Below are 18,265 nucleotides of genomic sequence, written 5' to 3'. Positions count from 1 at the left end.
TGTGATGTCTTGGAGGGCTGGGAGCGAATTAACGATCTTCATAAGTTGGTGGTTGTGCGCGCGGTAGAAATAACTTGACAGCGGTCCCTTCTGTTGAGGCTGACGTGATCTGGCTTCTCCTTTGATGCATCAGCACCCAGTTTGTGTATGTACTCGCATAGTTGTCCTTGCGGGGGTTGAGCTTCGGCTCTTTGGTCCCGCCTCTCAACTGTCAATGAACTGGTGTACAGGGTCCTTAGCCTATTGGCCTGTATATTATCTGCATTTGAAGCTGTATTGTGTGTGTAGTGAGGTTGGAACATAATATTTTCTACTTTGTACCCTAACGGATCGACTGGTATTCATTGCGCAAAATTGTTGGAAAGTGGAAGTTTGGGGACGAGCGAGATCTTGACGAGTTGCGATCGGCGACTTTACTTTCTCGAGCATAGGCAGCTGTCAGTTCTCAGTAGTAGTTTGATTGGTAGTAAGTTGTTTTGTGTGTACTAGATGTGGGTCCCGCGCTCGTGGGGGCTTCTCTCCCAGGTTGGCAGTGTTTTGTATGGCTGCCGTGTTCTGGAGCACCTCGGGCCGTGTGCATGTTTACCAGTGATCGTGTGACATGTTTCATCTGGTGTACCTCGCCCTTTGGTTACCTTTCATTGATTCGTAGGATAAATATTCCCAGTGGCGCAGTCTCTGACCGGGCCTCCAGCTTGTCTGGCCAACCAGGCTGCGTGCTGCCTTGCGTATAAATCACAGCCTGGCCGATCGGATATCCTTTGATGGCGTTTCAAACGTTCTTTTTGAACACATTGAGAGGGTCGCCCAGTTATTTATGTCCCTTATGTGTTCAAGTTTTGAAGTATTGAGCCTTTGAATAAAAGTGTTGTAGGCCCTTCTGTTTATTGTCCTTTCTGCCGTTCTGCGCGAGGGAGGGGGTTGTGGGGTTCAGGAAATTATAATACAAGGGAGGATAGGGGGAGAGTAGTGGATGGTGTGATGGCTCGCTACTAGGAGTCTGGTACTGGAGCACTGACTGGGACACCTCCCGCCTTGTTTATCTTGCTAACCCCCTCTCGCCCTCGGTCTCTGCCTCTCTCTCTCTCTCTTTCTGGGTCTCTTTACCTCCCTTTATCCCCCCCCACCCCCTCAGTCTCCATCTCAGTATAATGAATATTTTCAAATTGCCTCTTAAAGTCCCGTCCCTTTTTGTTATGATCTTTGGGTACACTGCTGCCCAACACTCTGCGAAGATTTCAATAATTTGTCAAGAACTAATGTGATGATAAACCCCATCCCCGCAGGATAGCAAGTTGATATAGATTTCATGGGATCGGTAGCCTACACTGGCAAGCTTTGGTGCAGTATGGGGCACACTGGACTTGTGATCCTGTGGTCCCCGGTTCGATCCCGGGCGCCGGCCAGAAACAATGGGCAGTTTCTTTCACCCTATGCCCCTGTTACCTAGCAGTAAAATAGGTACCTAGGTGTTAGTCAGCTGTCACGGGCTGCTTCTTGGGGGGGTGGAGGCCTGGTCGAAGACCGGGCCGCGGGGACACTAAAGCCCCGAAATCATCACAAGATAACGTAAAGATGTACATATACAACCGATTATTTAAATAAACTCTAAACTTGTACTAGTGCTTTCAGACGTTTGAGTCTTGTGGTTTCTTACACCTGAAATTATAGCCCAAGTTCTTCATTTTGAAATAAAATATTAGTTACAGGGTGAGGTTCGGTTATTAATATTGTTGGCTTGGATAATTGGTTTCTATATTCTATCCTGACATGTTGCAGTTAGTAACTAGACGAAGACTTGTTGTCTTGGAACACGTGTGTGTGTGTGTGTGTGTGTGTGTGTGTGTGTGTGTGTGTACGTACACATACTCGCCCAGTTGTGCTTGCGGGGGTTGAGCTGTGGGTTTTTGGTCCCGCCTCTCGACTGTCAATCAACTTAGTGTCAGTGTTCCTGGGTGGAGAACCTCCTGACCATTGCTCTGTACCTAACGGTAAGGCCACTGACGTCTCTGGTGTCTAGGATCTGCTGGAATGTCAAATCGGTGAAGACAGGTTCAACATCGGTACTTATGCGGTCCTTTACCCGTTTCCTCTCTTCTCTCCTGCACCCCTCTTCTCTCTCCTGCACCCCTCTTCTCTCTCCTGCACCCCTCTTCTCTCTCCTGCACCCCTCTTCTCTCTCCTGCACCCCTCTTCTCTCTCCTGCACCCCTCTTCTCTCTCCTGCACCCCTCTTCTCTCTCCTGCACCCCTCTTCTCTCTCCTGCACCCCTCTTCTCTCTCCTGCACCCCTCTTCTCTCTCCCGCACCCCTCTTCTCTCTCCCGCACCCCTCTTCTCTCTCCCGCACCCCTCTTCTCTCTCCTTTTGCTTCTGCCATTTGAAATACCATTTTGTTGTGGTAAAGGTTGATCAACCAGAATTTTCCCTGCCAGTAAGAGTAACAGCACTTGGAAGAGTTGATTAGATACCTTGTTGTATCTCTTTAAGACTCCTGCAGTAATGACAATGGTCGGTAGCATTCTTCGGCCACTTGGGTCTTGTCTCGCAGATAAACTTTGATATATATAGTTGTTTTTGCGTTGCTTTGGTTCCGGTGATCATCGTCCAAGCGGCCCGGTCTCCGACTAAGCCTTCTGATTGGTAATCTGGTCAGCCAGACTGTTGAACGCGGATGCTAGCAGTTTGACTTTTATAAATCAGTCTGGTTGATCAGGTATCCTTTGGAGGTGTGTATAGTTCTTGTTTAACACGAGAGAGGTCGGTCAGTTGTCTCTTGGTGTTTTAGTGTGTGGTTAAAGGTTTGGGCTTTTGTGTCGATTGATCTCTGCGACAGTGTTGAGAGACCGCCCATGCCACTTTTCCCAACAGAGACGAGGGAGGAAGCTCACGTGGCCATTCCCTCATGGAAAAAAAAGTACACCACCTACTTAACCCGGATTGAATTCCATGCTAAAAGGCAATAATTGGAAGGTGGCGAGTTTGACGTGTGCAAGAACAGTATCTTGGTTGTGTAGTGTTGATTTAGTCCTGATGATAAATTGTTGAGACGCGCGTGCGCAGACATCATACGCCAGGCATGTCAACAAAGGTGATGGGTGGTCGCTGAAGAGGAGATACGACTGAGATGGGAGACTTGATGACAGTCGTAGGTCATGACTCATGGCTGTGAACTTTAACGGTGGACAGTGATGGCTCGCGGCCTGCTGGTGGCACTGGTGCCAACGTCTGGAACACGCATTGCACTCTGCAACAACGGACTGCTTACACGATCACCTTGCTCGCACATGGGGATCGAGTGTGTGATAGTCTTGCAAGATTTGAGCAAGATTGCAATATTTGAGCAAGACTGCCTTTTATGGTATTGTGGCAGAAATGTACGGACAGATTCAGACTTAAGTGACTTTATTCACTTTTAGTTCTACTAGTGCAATGTCTCAATAGTACATTAACTTGCTGCATGGGGCCACTGTATATCAAGCTATTAAGCCTTGGTGTTGATCTGCGGGACAAAAGATTACCAGTGTTCTCAGCACAGGTTGAAAATTTACATCGGCTAAACCTGTTCGTATTGATCATTTTTGTTTTAAGACTCCCTCTCTTCATAATGAAATGGTCAGTCTGGTGTATGGCAGGAATGGAGTGTTCATACACTAGTAGTGTGAACACGAGCCATCGCACTTGGTAGATTTTAACGTAAGTCCTTCTTGCTTCACGGATTATCGTGAAATTGTCCACAGTCTGAAACTGCTGTAGAGCTTAAATATATTGATTTGCATATGCTTTGGAGTGATGGCTGCTGGAGAATCCTTCACAAGAGGGTCGGAGGGTAGAAATAGCCTTGGCTACTCTTTTGTCCTTTTGAGATGTTCAAAAAAGTTTATTGAGAATAAGATACAAGAGGGTCAGTGTGTAGTACCTCCAGTTTGACTCTTGATGGAGAGTCAGAGATGGTGTATCTAACACAATGTCTATAAATATTTGCTTATGTGGAAAGGATTCCCGGTGCCGGATATATTGGTCTATTGCCAGCAGTTACCGCCCCTCCCCTCCCCCCCTACACTCCCTTCCCTGCCTACCGACCTACGTCGTGCCCCAACCCCATCTCTTCCCTTCTATTACTACCGTGTCATCTTTCATCCTCCCTCTCTCCATAATTATGAAGGAATCCCAACAAGTAGTGTTAGAAGTGTCTAGCCTAAGCTCATTTAAAGTGGTTTCAGACATCAGCTTTATCACCGTAGCGAATTGATTAATAATGTTTCATTCACTTAGGCCATCACAGCCTCGAACGACAGACCACCCAAGCAGCAGCCCGGTCCTACAAAACGAGGCCATTTTGTTGTTGATAGTTATTTAATAATCCACATTGATGTTGGTGAGAAGCTTGAGTAATCTGCGGGCCAGAGGTGTTAATTGGTCTGCACACTTCATCTCCGGAGTGTTAAAATGTTCCATCAACAAATTAGGCGAAGAATGAGTGATGCCCTTGAGGCTTAACCGTACCTTGAGTGAGCCATCTTGTGGCCGGGGGGGGGGGGGGGGGGTTCTTGGTCATGAACAGTACGGTAAGGGAGCGCCAGGTCTCGGGTGTTGAAGGTTGGGCCGAAATGTCAAGTCCAGCCAAGTCCTCGACTCCTGCTGTCTCATTTTGTGTATTGAGTTACATCCATGAGTTTTGTCATAATTTAATCACCAAGACCAGGTTGACCAGTCCAGCAACCAGGACTGGTCGACGACCGGGCCCCGGGGACGCTAAGCCCCGAAAACGCCTCAAGGTAAGGTAGACCAGATCTGACTTGGGAGAATTCGTGTTAGTATTATGGGATAAATTAGAGCGAAGTGTTGCTTCACTCCAATATTCATGTTGGTATTGGAGTGATAGTAGTAGTTAGTAGTCTCACTCTCCTTCATATGGTCGGACTTGATTCAGGGAGTAATTACTAGAGAATTGTAACCTGTATTTTACTCTTAATATACCTTAACCTATTGATTTACTTCATAACTCAAAACTAAACTTTTTAAACCATAACTCTCGGGTTGTATTACATAGCAAGTGTCGTTGGATTTAAAAAAAAATGTCAGAGGTCTATCAACTCTTATCACCATCAGAGGCCCGAGACTGTTCAACACGCTTCCACTACACACAAGGAGCACACCGACCCCTCAGTGTTAAAGAGAGATGGATAAGCACCTCCAAAGGATACTTGATCAACCAGGCTGTGACTCGTACGTTAGGCTGCGAGCAGCTGCGTCCAACAGCCTGGTTGACCAGTTCAGCAACGAGGCGGCCTGGTCGAGGAACGGGCCGCGGGGACGCTAAGCCCCGAAACCATCTCAAGGTAACCTCAAAGCAAGGCGCCTGACACCAGGCTGGGCTGGGAGTATAACAACTCCCAGGTAATTTCAGATGTCCCCAACAGCCCCGCTCCTGTGCTAGGTAAGTTACGGGCTCACCATAGCCCGTGCTACTTGGAACTTGTTCAGAGTAGCTGAATCTATAATAACATTATTTCAGATATTGAAAGGCAGTTTGTGGTGTAGTGCGTGTGTGATAACGGCTGGAGTGGCTGAGCAGTTAAGCATGCACGCGCGCGCGCTCTTTTTCTCTTTTCTTTATTTTATCTTTTCTCTTTCTCTTTTCTTTCTCTCCTCTTTTTTTTCTCTTACACACACACACATTCACTGGGCTCGAAGACGAAAACCTAAATGTCGTATAGGCTCAGCCGTTTAAATTTGTCATTCACTAATTAATGGTTTTATTGGTTTAAATTTATGATGATGAAGGGTAGTGATCTCTGTAGCAAACGTCACAGTATTTGGTTATAAAATCTGCTGTCTGTGACCGAGTGGGATTTTAGGGTTTTAGACTGATGAAACGCGTCATTTAATGTCATGAAAATGACGAATGTCACCACTGATCCCAGGCACATCTTGCTGTGACAATGTACCATATGACAGTTGGCATCGTCTCTCCAATAAGTGAAGGTTAGTGCAGTCATCAAGGAAGGTTCAGGGATCGCGGTATCGTTAATAAAGTTATAACAGCCTACCCAGGGTGAATTACACTGCCGTAGTCGACCCGGCCAAAGGCTCCTGCGGCAGCTGTTGCGACAACTCTCTCATCTTGGGCAAATTAATTCTAGATTTTTACTGGTGACAACGGTGATGAACAAGGCCTGTAGGTCGGTAGTTATTAGTAAGGTAATTCTCCTTTTGACCGTCTGCATGAGTTACCATCCCGCTCCTGTGTCGGGTAACTCCACTACGGGCTCACTATAGTCCGTGCTACTTGCCACTTTTGTTGAATCTAGCTGAATCTAGCGAGTAGCTGAATCTATCCATAATAATCATTATTGGCTGTCTGTTCCTCCTATTTCTAGCTTGAGCCCCACCTGCCTTGCCCCCTGCCTTGTCAAGGGTCCTGCCTAGCTTGGGGGCAAGGCAGGACCCTTGACACCTTCCCACGTTCACACAAATGTAGATATGATAAGAGCCCAATAGGCTCAGGAATCTGTACACCCGTTGACTGGCAGTCCAGAGGCGGCACCAGAGAGCCGAAGTTCAACCCCCGCACGCTCAACTAAGCAAGTACACAGTATCGAAATACTTGTAAATTAATGGGTATTTCAGATCACCCCCCCCCCCCCTCCCCTATCTCTGTTTCTCCAAGCCTTCTCATTAGCCTACTGCAACATTCCTCACTAGTGACGAACACAGGCGCCCTAGACCCGCCCCCCCTCCCCCCCCCGCTCGCCGCTATCCTCTTAATAATTTACACTTGCAACACCACTGTCGTTGCCCCCCCCCTCACACTCCCACCCCATGGTCTGAATTTGCTCCCCCCCCCCCATCCTTTTCTAGCCTTGAATTCCACGTTGCCCGCTTGAATTTTACCTCTCGCCTGAATTCCAGACGACGCGTCAGCCCTTGAAATCCCATTGGAACACGTGTGGGGAAAAAGTTAGTTAATTATGCCACAAACTTTCCCTTTCTCTTTCACATTATTTTATTTATACCTCTGGCCAGGGTTGTCTGCTGTGTCCCTTACTGTGTGTGCGTGCCTCCCCCCATGTACACGGGAGGGCTGTCCTGGGCCGGGGGGGGGGGGGGTGTAGGAAGATTGTACTGGGCTGGGGGGGGGGGTAGGATTGTACTGGGGCTTGAAGCTGTGTCAATCTAGTTGAACCCCCCTCCCCCCCTCTCTCTCCTTTCCTACAAATAAAACAAAATCACACACTTGCCTCCACTTGTCTGGGAGTGACTCGTCTGTGCTTGAGGCAGCGTGCTCCTGGGATAACTTGCCTGCACGATTGTTACACATACAGTTTACTTGTGGCTCCTTCACAGTCATGATCCTATCATAATTAGTTTTTTGTATTCTTCCCGGAGGAGGGGGGGGGGGTTAGACTGGAGGGTGATGCCTAACTCACTCCACACGTCTCAGTCAAAACCTTAATTTCCTGAACTCATCACCACCATTTACATAGTTTGATGAGTAAATGTCATGCTTTTGTAGTGGTATTGTAGCGTGTTTGGGTGGGTGTAAGGTAGTGGTAAGTGACGGTATGTAACTACGTGGGTGTTGGGAGCGGGTGCAAGAGGTAGTTAGTGGATTAGAGGGTGGGCGTTGTGGGGGGTCGTGTAGGTGGGTGTGAGGAAGGGGCGGGCGGATTGCTGATGACTTCACCATCAGTTGGGGGAGGGGGGGGGGGGCCTTGGTGACCCCCTTCTGCACACTCGCTCGGGCGTTCCAATATATCCAAGGTGACGGCCCAGTCAAGTGTATTGGCTGTCTCTCTCGTGCATTATTGGGTTTGTTTCATCTTGGGTTCATCTTCATGGTCTAATATAACATTTTAAGTTTGTACACATGTTGGCACAGTGTAAAGTTTCTGACACATTTAAATTACTGATTCATGTGCAGTCTCCTGAAGCTACTCTTATTGCTCGCTTGATAAAGTTAACAATGAAATACGTTTATTGGGGTTTGTTGAGGAAGTGGCTCACGAGGCTACGATAAAAGTGGTTGGTCGGGCCTCGGTGCTTAAATAGAATGGTAGTTGACCCTAGAAGTGTCATTCTATGAATTTTATTTACAATTTGGCAAGCAAATTGCAAATGTTAAGTTGGGTGGGTGGGTTGGTGTGCTGGTTGTCGTGACACCAAACACGAAGATTCCAATTAATATCGGTAAAGAAATCTGTTCTGAAAGAAATAGTGCGCGCCAGTAGCAGCTTTATAAAATTATTCTTTCTCATTACATAATTCTGTACCCAATTAATTCCATGCCACATTCTCCCTTCAATCCTCCACCCCAAGGTTTAATTTCCTCTGGCTGCTGTTACCATGAACCTTCCTTCCTATATCATGGAACAGGTTAACTTAGACCTCAAGGATGGGGCACGGCTGTGTTAACGACACTAAATCAGTTACTAGTCCTCTCGCCTGTGGCATGGGACCTGGGCACCAATGTTCTCCCTCTGAAAGCCCCTCCCGCACAATTCTGTTAGATAACGATGTATTATCGTAGATGAAGGGTGAATGCTTGTACGAGGTTGAGTGACGGTTGTACATGCATAACCCATTTTGAAATAAATGTATGTTGTGGGTGAGGGGGGGGAGGGAGTAGAATGTGGCTTGTGAAGCCTTCTAATGAGCTAGTTAGTCTTAACGGCTTGGTCATTAGATTATTACATACAACCAAAGCGTCGTTATCTATCCTCCAGGTATGGACCATGAGCCACACGGGGGCCTATGGCCCCGTAGGTTGACCTATGGCCCCGTAGGTTGACCTATTTAAGGAATCGAGCAGATAGTGTTATGATGTGTGTTTGGAGGTGAAGAGCTCGCCAGGGGTACCAACAGTGGTGGTGTCAGGTTCAGGGTGTTGTAGGGTCACGCCACGACCCAAACAATATAGTCTGTTGGACCAACTTAATACTGCAAAAGCTTGGCTTCAGGCCGGGCTGAGACCTGAACCCACTCCGTTACTAGAGATACTTGTTCTTACTGCGCTAGGGATGATATTTATACTCGAAATTCAACCGTGAAGAGCAATTATTGCACGTGGTGTGAGTAACGGTATTGGTCGACTCTGCTGTAAATATTGACCATCGTCCAACACACATTACCAAACTGAAACAGTCACCCAGCGGCCCCGCACAGTGACATTGCTCTACTTGGCTACACCGCTCCCCACTCCTCCAAATCGGTCGTATTTATCTGTGGGAAAGTAAAAGTTAACTAGATCCAGTCCAGCAACGAGGAGGCCTGGTCGACGACCGGGCCGCGGGGTCGCCGAGCCCCGGAATAACCTCAAGGTAACCTCAAGGTAGATGTCCTCCGCCTCCCTCCCTCCCTCCCTCCCTCCCTCCCTCCCTCCCTCTCTCCTCCTCTGCTTCTCCTCCTGCCCGTCCTCCTCCTCGTCCTTCTCCCAGTCCTCGTCTCCGTCCTCCTCCCTGTCGTCCTCCTCGTCCTCCTCCTCATCCCCTTCCTCATCCCCTTCCTCCTCCCCATCCTCATCCTCCTTCCCTTCCTCCTCCCCTTCCTCCTCCCCTTCCTCCTCCCTCCTCCTCCTCCTTCCGACAAAGACACTTGCGGAATTCGCTTCCTGATGCGACGGTCTTTCCTCGTAACGATTTGTAGAGTACGCCCCTCCCCCCTCCTCCAAGGTCAGTGGCTGCCGGCTCCAGCCACTAGGAGCCACTAGGTCAATAGTCAGTGTACGACTCGTGGCAGGCCTGGACTCTCTCAATGTAATTCTGTAATATTAATATATTGCTCTAGTTATAATCTTTCTACATCGCAACCCTTAACAAGCAAATTTTATACCATTTAAAAATTGTCTGGGAAGAAGTTAGGTATATTTATCACCCGGTTTTTGTTTTCTTGGTCGAAATTACTGTACAGAATTACTTAAGTTTGCTTTCCTTATTGGGAAGTGGAACCCTGAAGTTACCTCGGCACATGCACACCCCAGACACTGTTGTTTTTTTTAAAGGGGATGCCTGCTTGATGGGGTTCTGGGAGTTCCTCCTCTCCCCCCTCTGATGGAGACATTGGTGAAGGGAAGTTTAGAGGTGGGAAATAGTGAGAGGTATGAAAGCAGGCGGGCTGTCCGCCTTGCTGACATTACACACATCGCTGACACGATGTGTGGGTGTTGGCAGCTAAGCTAAGCTGGCTCTCTTGTCAGGGAGCTGTGAGTGTGCGAGAGGTTCTTCACACGTGTTTCACCATATATGGATGTCTATAGATGAACACTGTGTAGCATTCATATATACACACTCCGATGCATTTTTATGATTTGTTGATTTATATATACATATATTTATACATACAATGTTTTGTAAATTATTGAGGGCAGTGATTTCTGGTCAGTTTCATCTGGGAATTATGTACTGTGGGGCGGGGTTTTCATCTAGTAAATCGCGGCTCTTGGGCCACCAGCTGTGGGAGCGGGGCGTCTCATCTTGGGCCACCAGCTGTGGGAGCGGGGCGTCTCATCTTGGGCCACCAGCTGTGGGAGCGGGGCGTCTCATCTTGGGCCACCAGCTGTGGGAGCGGGGCGTCTCATCTTGGGCCACCAGCTGTGGGAGCGGGGCGTCTCATCTTGGGCCACCAGCTGTGGGAGCGGGGCGTCTCATCTTGGGCCACCAGCTGTGGGAGCGGGGCGTCTCATCTTGGGCCACCAGCTGTGGGAGCGGGGCGTCTCATCTTGGGCCACCAGCTGTGGGAGCGGGGCGTCTCATCTTGGGCCACCAGCTGTGGGAGTGGGGCGTCTCATCTTGGGCCACCAGCTGTGGGAGCGGGGCGTCTCATCTTGGGCCACCAGCTGTGGGAGCGGGGTGTCTCATCTTGGGCCACCAGCTGTGGGAGCGGGGCGTCTCATCTTGGGCCACCAGCTGTGGGAGCGGGGCGTCTCATCTTGGGCCACCAGCTGTGGGAGCGGGGCGTCTCATCTTGGGCCACCAGCTGTGGGAGCGGGGCGTCTCATCTTGGGCCACCAGCTGTGGGAGTGGGGCGTCTCATCTTGGGCCACCAGCTGTGGGAGCGGGGCGTCTCATCTTGGGCCACCAGCTGTGGGAGCGGGGTGTCTCATCTTGGGCCACCAGCTGTGGGAGCGGGGCGTCTCATCTTGGGCCACCAGCTGTGGGAGCGGGGTGTCTCATCTTGGGCCACCAGCTGTGGGAGCGGGGCGTCTCATCTTGGGCCACCAGCTGTGGGAGCGGGGCGTCTCATCTTGGGCCACCAGCTGTGGGAGCGGGGCGTCTCATCTTGGGCCACCAGCTGTGGGAGCGGGGCGTCTCATCTTGGGCCACCAGCTGTGGGAGCGGGGTGTCTCATCTTGGGCCACCAGCTGTGGGAGCGGGGCGTCTCATCTTGGGCCACCAGCTGTGGGAGCGGGGTGTCTCATCTTGGGCCACCAGCTGTGGGAGCGGGGCGTCTCATCTTGGGCCACCAGCTGTGGGAGCGGGGCGTCTCATCTTGGGCCACCAGCTGTGGGAGCGGGGCGTCTCATCTTGGGCCACCAGCTGTGGGAGCGGGGCGTCTCATCTTGGGCCACCAGCTGTGGGAGCGGGGCGTCTCATCTTGGGCCACCAGCTGTGGGAGCGGGGCGTCTCATCTTGGGCCACCAGCTGTGGGAGTGGGGCGTCTCATCTTGGGCCACCAGCTGTGGGAGCGGGGCGTCTCATCTTGGGCCACCAGCTGTGGGAGCGGGGTGTCTCATCTTGGGCCACCAGCTGTGGGAGCGGGGCGTCTCATCTTGGGCCACCAGCTGTGGGAGCGGGGCGTCTCATCTTGGGCCACCAGCTGTGGGAGCGGGGCGTCTCATCTTGGGCCACCAGCTGTGGGAGCGGGGCGTCTCATCTTGGGCCACCAGCTGTGGGAGTGGGGCGTCTCATCTTGGGCCACCAGCTGTGGGAGCGGGGCGTCTCATCTTGGGCCACCAGCTGTGGGAGCGGGGTGTCTCATCTTGGGCCACCAGCTGTGGGAGCGGGGCGTCTCATCTTGGGCCACCAGCTGTGGGAGCGGGGTGTCTCATCTTGGGCCACCAGCTGTGGGAGCGGGGCGTCTCATCTTGGGCCACCAGCTGTGGGAGCGGGGCGTCTCATCTTGGGCCACCAGCTGTGGGAGCGGGGCGTCTCATCTTGGGCCACCAGCTGTGGGAGCGGGGTGTCTCATCTTGGGCCACCAGCTGTGGGAGCGGGGCGTCTCATCTTGGGCCACCAGCTGTGGGAGCGGGGCGTGTCATCTTGGGCCACCAGCTGTGGGAGCGGGGCGTCTCATCTTGGGCCACCAGCTGTGGGAGCGGGGCGTCTCATCTTGGGCCACCAGCTGTGGGAGCGGGGCGTCTCATCTTGGGCCACCAGCTGTGGGAGCGGGGCGTCTCATCTTGGGCCACCAGCTGTGGGAGCGGGGCGTCTCATCTTGGGCCACCAGCTGTGGGAGCGGGGCGTCTCATCTTGGGCCACCAGCTGTGGGAGCGGGACGTCTCATCTTGGGCCACCAGCTGTGGGAGCGGGGTGTGTCATCTTGGGCCACCAGCTGTGGGAGCGGGGCGTCTCATCTTGGGCCACCAGCTGTGGGAGCGGGGCGTCTCATCTTGGGCCACCAGCTGTGGGAGCGGGGCGTCTCATCTTGGGCCACCAGCTGTGGGAGCGGGGCGTCTCATCTTGGGCCACCAGCTGTGGGAGCGGGGCGTCTCATCTTTGAGTAATCTTTCAAACATTGGGTCCTCTAACATTTCGATGGTGTTCCACACCCTGATGGCTTGATGCTGCAGTCTGATGTTTAGTGGCTGTATGTTCAGGAGTTCATGGAGCTCCTGGATTGTCTGATCATATGGTGCGGACACGCCCTCATGATCACCAACATCCCCCCCCCCCCTTCTCTCTTTCTCTTTTTCTTTTTCTCTTTTTTTTCTCGCTCTCTTTCTCTCCTTCCTTTGGGGGGGAGGGAGATATCACACCAGACCTGTCCCCTGAAACCCACTTCAAAAGATAACATCAGCAGCGTATGCAAGGCTGGCGACATAAGAACTGCTTTCAGAAACTTGTGTAAGGAATCATTCAGAACCTTGTATACCTCATGAGACCAATACTAGAATATGCGGCTCCAGCGTGGAGTCCACATCTAGTCAAACACAAAAGTTAAAAAAAGATTGAGGTATGCCACTAGCTAGTCTCCAGGCTGAGAGGAATGGGGTATTAGGAAAGATTACTGGAACTGAATTGAACTTCACGACACTGACAAGAGACATGACCATTACCTGCAAAATTCTGAGGAATTTTGATAAAGATCAGGGTAGGTAAAGATACCGTTTAACACGGGTGGTACGCGAACAAGGGGAACACAGGTGGAAACTGAGTACCAAAATGATCCACAGGGACGTTAGAAAGAACTTTTTCCAGTGTCGGAGTTGTTAACAGATGAAATGCATTCGGCAGTGATTTGGTGGAGGCTGACTCCATACAGTTTAAAGTGTTGATATGATAGAGCCCAATAGGCTCGGGAATCTGTACACCAGTTGACAGTTGAGAAGCGGGACCAAAGAGCCAAAGCTCAACCCCCGCAAGCACAATTAGGTGAGTACACAGGGGCGCGGTGGCTGTGTGGATAGCACGCTGGTCACGTAATCCTGTGGCCCGGGTTCGATTCCCGGCGCCGGCGTAAACAAAAATGGGCAGTTTTTCACCCTGATGCCCCTGTTACATAGCAGTAAATAGGTACTTAGGATCTAGAAAAGTGTTACGGTCTGCTTCCTGGGGCGTGTGTGGGGGGAGGGGGGGGGGGACTAGTAACTGTTGAGAGGCGGGCCGAAAGAGCAAAGCTCTACCCCCCTTCCCCCCACGACCACGACCTAACCACCAATCAACATATTACGGAACATTCTGAGTGATAAACATTCATTTCTTAAAAAAATACGCGAGTACAACCAACCTCGTGGACAGTCTTCACCATTTGATAGGTACCAATTAGAGAGGCTGGGAATATTTAGGGTTCAAAGGTCAGGAAGGGCGAAGCGTCACCCCCCCCCCTCTTTAGTGACGCGTCTGCTGTAGCGGCAGCCTTTACCTCGTACATCACGTGGGACTACACTATGGGGGATCACTCGCTCGACCCTGTCACCCCCCCCCCCCCCCAATCTCCCAGCAGCACCCAGTCGAGCCTTCCTGTCACCCATCTCTTTCCCCACCCCCCCTCTGGCCCTCTGCCCACGGTCCCCATGAAGCCCCCCCCCCCCCCTTCCCCAACTCCTGCAGGCGAGAGGTGCGTGCGTAGTGGCTGTGTGCGCCCCCTGGAAGACCTTGGGAAAATAGCGAGCGCCTGGATTCCGCAGCGAGTCGCTTCACCCACACGATGTTGCAAGACCACCGACCAGCGCTACGCTTCCCGCGTTGACTACGCAGTTGTCGCCACCCCAGCCCCCTCCCCCCCCCTATGCACCTCCCCCTACACCCCTCCTCTACTCGCCTTTCTCCGGCCCGCCCCCCTTCTACCCTCCATTACCCTTCTACCCATTAATGTGTTCTGCGATTCGTAGCTGCTGTTAACGAAAGTTTTCATGAAGACTGATTGGCGAGTAATGTTCGTGTTGCATTCGTACAGGTTGTGTAGGACTGAGACGCGCTTTGAGTTCGGAAAGTGCCTGAAATGTGTTCCTTGGGGCCAGAGTGAGAGCAGTAGGGTGTTCCCTATTAACCCATCAGTTTACCCCTGACCTATCAGTGAGTGACGCTAATCCTGGGGGGCTTTGCCGGTCCATGCGGCCGTCCTCAGCAAAGACGTATTCGTCAATCTTCCGAACGTACTGTTCGGAATTTGTATTTTCGTAAATAGAATTGCGTACGGAGGCGTGGATTGGCATTTACTTAAATTTTCAGAACACTGGACGGCGCCGTCGAGAGGCGGGCTCGAACACTGGACGTAAACAAAGCACTGTTGAAGTACGCACGGGGTCGTGAGCCGTGTGTGAAGTATGCCATTCATAAACAGGTAGCTGGCTGTCTGCCGGATTACCCAGCGTGTAGGCTGTCAGGACGGCTCTTGACGGTCTCTGACCTGGCGTCCTAGTTGCTGCTCCGGTCAATCACACTTTTGGACGCGGCTGCTCGAAACCTGACGTGTGAAACAATCTGGTTGATCAAGGTATCCTTAGGTGGTATTTGATCAGTTCTCTTTTGAAGATCGTGATAGGCCGGCCAGTTATGCCTATTATCTGTGGCGGGAGTGTTAATACGTCACATTTTGACGTATAACTCCCCCCAAACTGACAAAATGTGTGGCTGACAACTACGTTTTCTATGCGTGGGTCCACGGTTAGGTTCTGTTTATATAGTTCACCATTATTGTGACGTTTTGATAACTGGAGAGGACGGGCTTAATCAGCTTGTATACGTGTTCATGTGTCCAACGTGGCCAGGGATGTGCTCCACACATTGCGCAGCGTCCTCCGGGGCCAGGGATGTGCTCCACACATTGCGCAGCGTCCTCCGGGGTCAGGGATGTGCTCCACACATTGCGCAGCGTCCGCCGGGGTCAGGGATGTGCTCCACACATTGCGCAGCGTCCTCCGGGGTCAGGGATGTGCTCCACACATTGCGCAGCGTCCTCCGGGGTCAGGGATGTGCTCCACACACTGCGCAGTTATTGACAACTCAACGACAAAGTAAACGAAAAAGTTTATAGCTTTCTACTACCAAAGTTCGGCCTTGGGTTGGGGGGGGGGAAGGGCTTGTTATGACAATTTGATCAAAAATGTTGTTGCTTGGTGCGGGCCGCAGTGCAAGGTATCCATTACATGCCGGCTGCTCCGACACTCCCTGTGGGAACACGTCCAGTTGCTGCTTGCAAGCTTGGCCTTGTGTTGCTGCAATACTTCCTGCGTGTGGGGAGAGGAGGTAGTGGTGGGCCGGTTGTAACTATAGTCTTCAACGGCGCCATTATCAATCATACATACTTTGCTGCAGTAAAAAAAGAATTATTATGCATACTTATTTTTTTGGCCTCGATGATCAGTATAATGTGTACATGGCTTCAGTAGTCGGTCAGGAAGCTTTGGGAAGATTATGATCCCATTTTTGTGTGGTCTGTAATTTTAGGAAAGGGGGGGGGGGGTTTCGCGCGCTCGTACGGACACGTACATACCCACACGCACCCTTTCCTCCTCCTGAAAGAGAGGGGAGAGTACAGATTAGTACTCGCTAGACGTAACCTTGTTTGGGTGGAAATAGTTGCTACGCTGGACCAGTAGGTCTTTGCAGCTTCCTTTTAAGGTAATGACTATGTATAACAGTGTAGTTGTAACTAACCTGGTTGATGGGGTTCTGGGAGTTCTTCTACTCCCCAAGCCCGGCCCGAGGCCAGGCTTGACTTGTGAGAGTTTGGTCCACCAGGCTGTTGCTTGGAGCGGCCCTCAGGCCCACATACCCACCACAGCCCGGTTGGTCCGAAACTTCTTTTAGAAAACTTTTTTTCTCTTGAAGATGTCCACGGTTGTTCCGGCAATATTTCTGATGCTCGCTGGGAGGACGTTGAACAACCGCGGACCTCTGTTTTTACAGTGTTCTCTGATTGTGTCTATGGCACCTGCTCTTCACTGGTTCTATTCTACATTTTCTTCCATATCGTTCACTCCAGTACGTTATTTTACTGTGTAGATTTGGGACCTGGCCCTCCAGTATTTTCCATGTGTATATTATTTGGTATCTCTCTCGTCTCCTTTCTAGAGTACATTTGGAGAGCTTTGAGACGACCCCAATAATTTAGGTGCTTTATCGCGTCTATGCGTGCCATATATGTTCTCTGTATTCCCTCTGTCAGCAATCTCTCCTGCTCTGAAGGGGGAAGCGAGTACTGAGAAGTACTCAAGACGGGACAATACAAGTGACTTGAAGATTACAACCATTGTGATGGGATCCCTGGATTTGAAGGTTATCGTAATCCATCCTATCATTTTTCTGGCTGACGCAATATTTGTTTGGTTATGCTCCATAAACGTTAGGTCGTCGGACATCATTATTCCCAAATCCTTGACATGCTGTTTTCCTACTATGGGAAGATTGGATTGTGTTTTGTACCCTGTATTATGTTTCAGATAATCATTTTTGTCGTACCTGGAATTTATCACTGTTAGACATGTTATTTTCTGCTGCCCAATCGAAAACTTTGTTAATATCTGTAGTTTTTCAAGGTCTTCAGCGGAGGTAATTTTCATGCCGATTTTTGTATCTGCAAAAGGATGACACGAAGCTGTGACTTGTATTTTTGTTTATATCTGATATGAGAATAAGGAAAAAGTGGTGCAAGGACTGTACCTTGAGGTAGAGTTTTTAACTGCGCTTGGACTCGATTTTATTAGATTGACTGTTACTGTGTTCTGTTCGACAAGAAATTGAGTACCCAGCGTCCTACTTTACCAGTTATTCCCATTGACCTCATTTTTTGTGCTATCACTCCATGGTCACACTTGTCGAATGCCTTTGTAAAGTCTCCAGCTTACAAGACGGAAGGGTTTATAAATACAGAACACTACGTCTACATGGCGTCTACGTTACACTTGGGTGACACTTGAGCCTCCACTTCACTCTACGCATCACCAGTAACTACCCTCGAGTAGGGACACTACTTAGTATTGAGGTAAAGTAAATATTGGCTAACTTCTTCGAATGTCTTGTGATAGTTATGGGGCGCTATGTACTCGCGGCCCGGTCTCTGACCAGGCCTCCAGGTTGGTGGTCTGGTCAACCAGGCTGTTAGACGCCGCTGCTTACATCCTGGCGTACTAGTCACAGCCCGGATGATCTGGCACCCTTCGGAATGTTTTATGAAAGTTCTTAAGTTAGAAGAAATACATTTATGGCACCGGCAGAAGTGGACTAACTGAGATGCTCTGTAGACGGGGCTGACCCTCGTGCGTGCACTCGCAACCCATTAATATCCACTGGTCAACTTCACTTGTTTTAAAACTCCAGCCGTTAAGGCTGAGTGGACAGCGCTCGGGATTCGTAGTCCTGAGGTTCCGGATTCGGTCGCCGGCGGAGGCCGAAACATATGGGCAGGGTCTTTCACCCTGATGCCCCCTGTTCACCTAGCAGTAAATATGTACTTGGGAGTTACAGCTGTTATGGGCTGCTTCCTGGGAAGGTGGGGGGGGGGGGGATAATAACAGTTGATTGACAGTTGAGAGGCGGGCTGAAAGAGCAGAATTCAATCCCCGCAAGCACAACTAAAGCGAGTACAACTATGTGAGTGTACACA

General features: G+C 50.7%; 2 protein-coding genes across 2 annotated transcripts in view; both read left to right on the top strand.

The window, feature by feature from the left end:
* LOC123747170 (terminal nucleotidyltransferase 5C) overlaps window positions 1-18,265 on the top strand; it is a 77,015-nt gene that overhangs the window by 11,699 nt on the left and 47,051 nt on the right. The gene's annotated exons all lie outside the window — the stretch shown is intronic.
* LOC123748362 (uncharacterized) overlaps window positions 3,190-18,265 on the top strand; it is a 35,170-nt gene continuing 20,094 nt past the window's right edge. Inside the window, exon 1 of the mRNA XM_069322117.1 lies at window positions 3,190-3,359. Coding sequence (XP_069178218.1) covers window positions 3,190-3,359 — 170 coding nt within the window. The remainder of the gene's footprint in view (window positions 3,360-18,265) is intronic.

The sequence above is a fragment of the Procambarus clarkii genome, chromosome 10, assembly GCF_040958095.1.
Source record: "Procambarus clarkii isolate CNS0578487 chromosome 10, FALCON_Pclarkii_2.0, whole genome shotgun sequence".
NCBI classification, from domain to species: domain Eukaryota; kingdom Metazoa; phylum Arthropoda; class Malacostraca; order Decapoda; family Cambaridae; genus Procambarus; species Procambarus clarkii.
The sequence above is the reverse complement of the archived record's forward strand: the minus strand, read 5'-3'. Positions and strand labels throughout refer to the sequence as shown.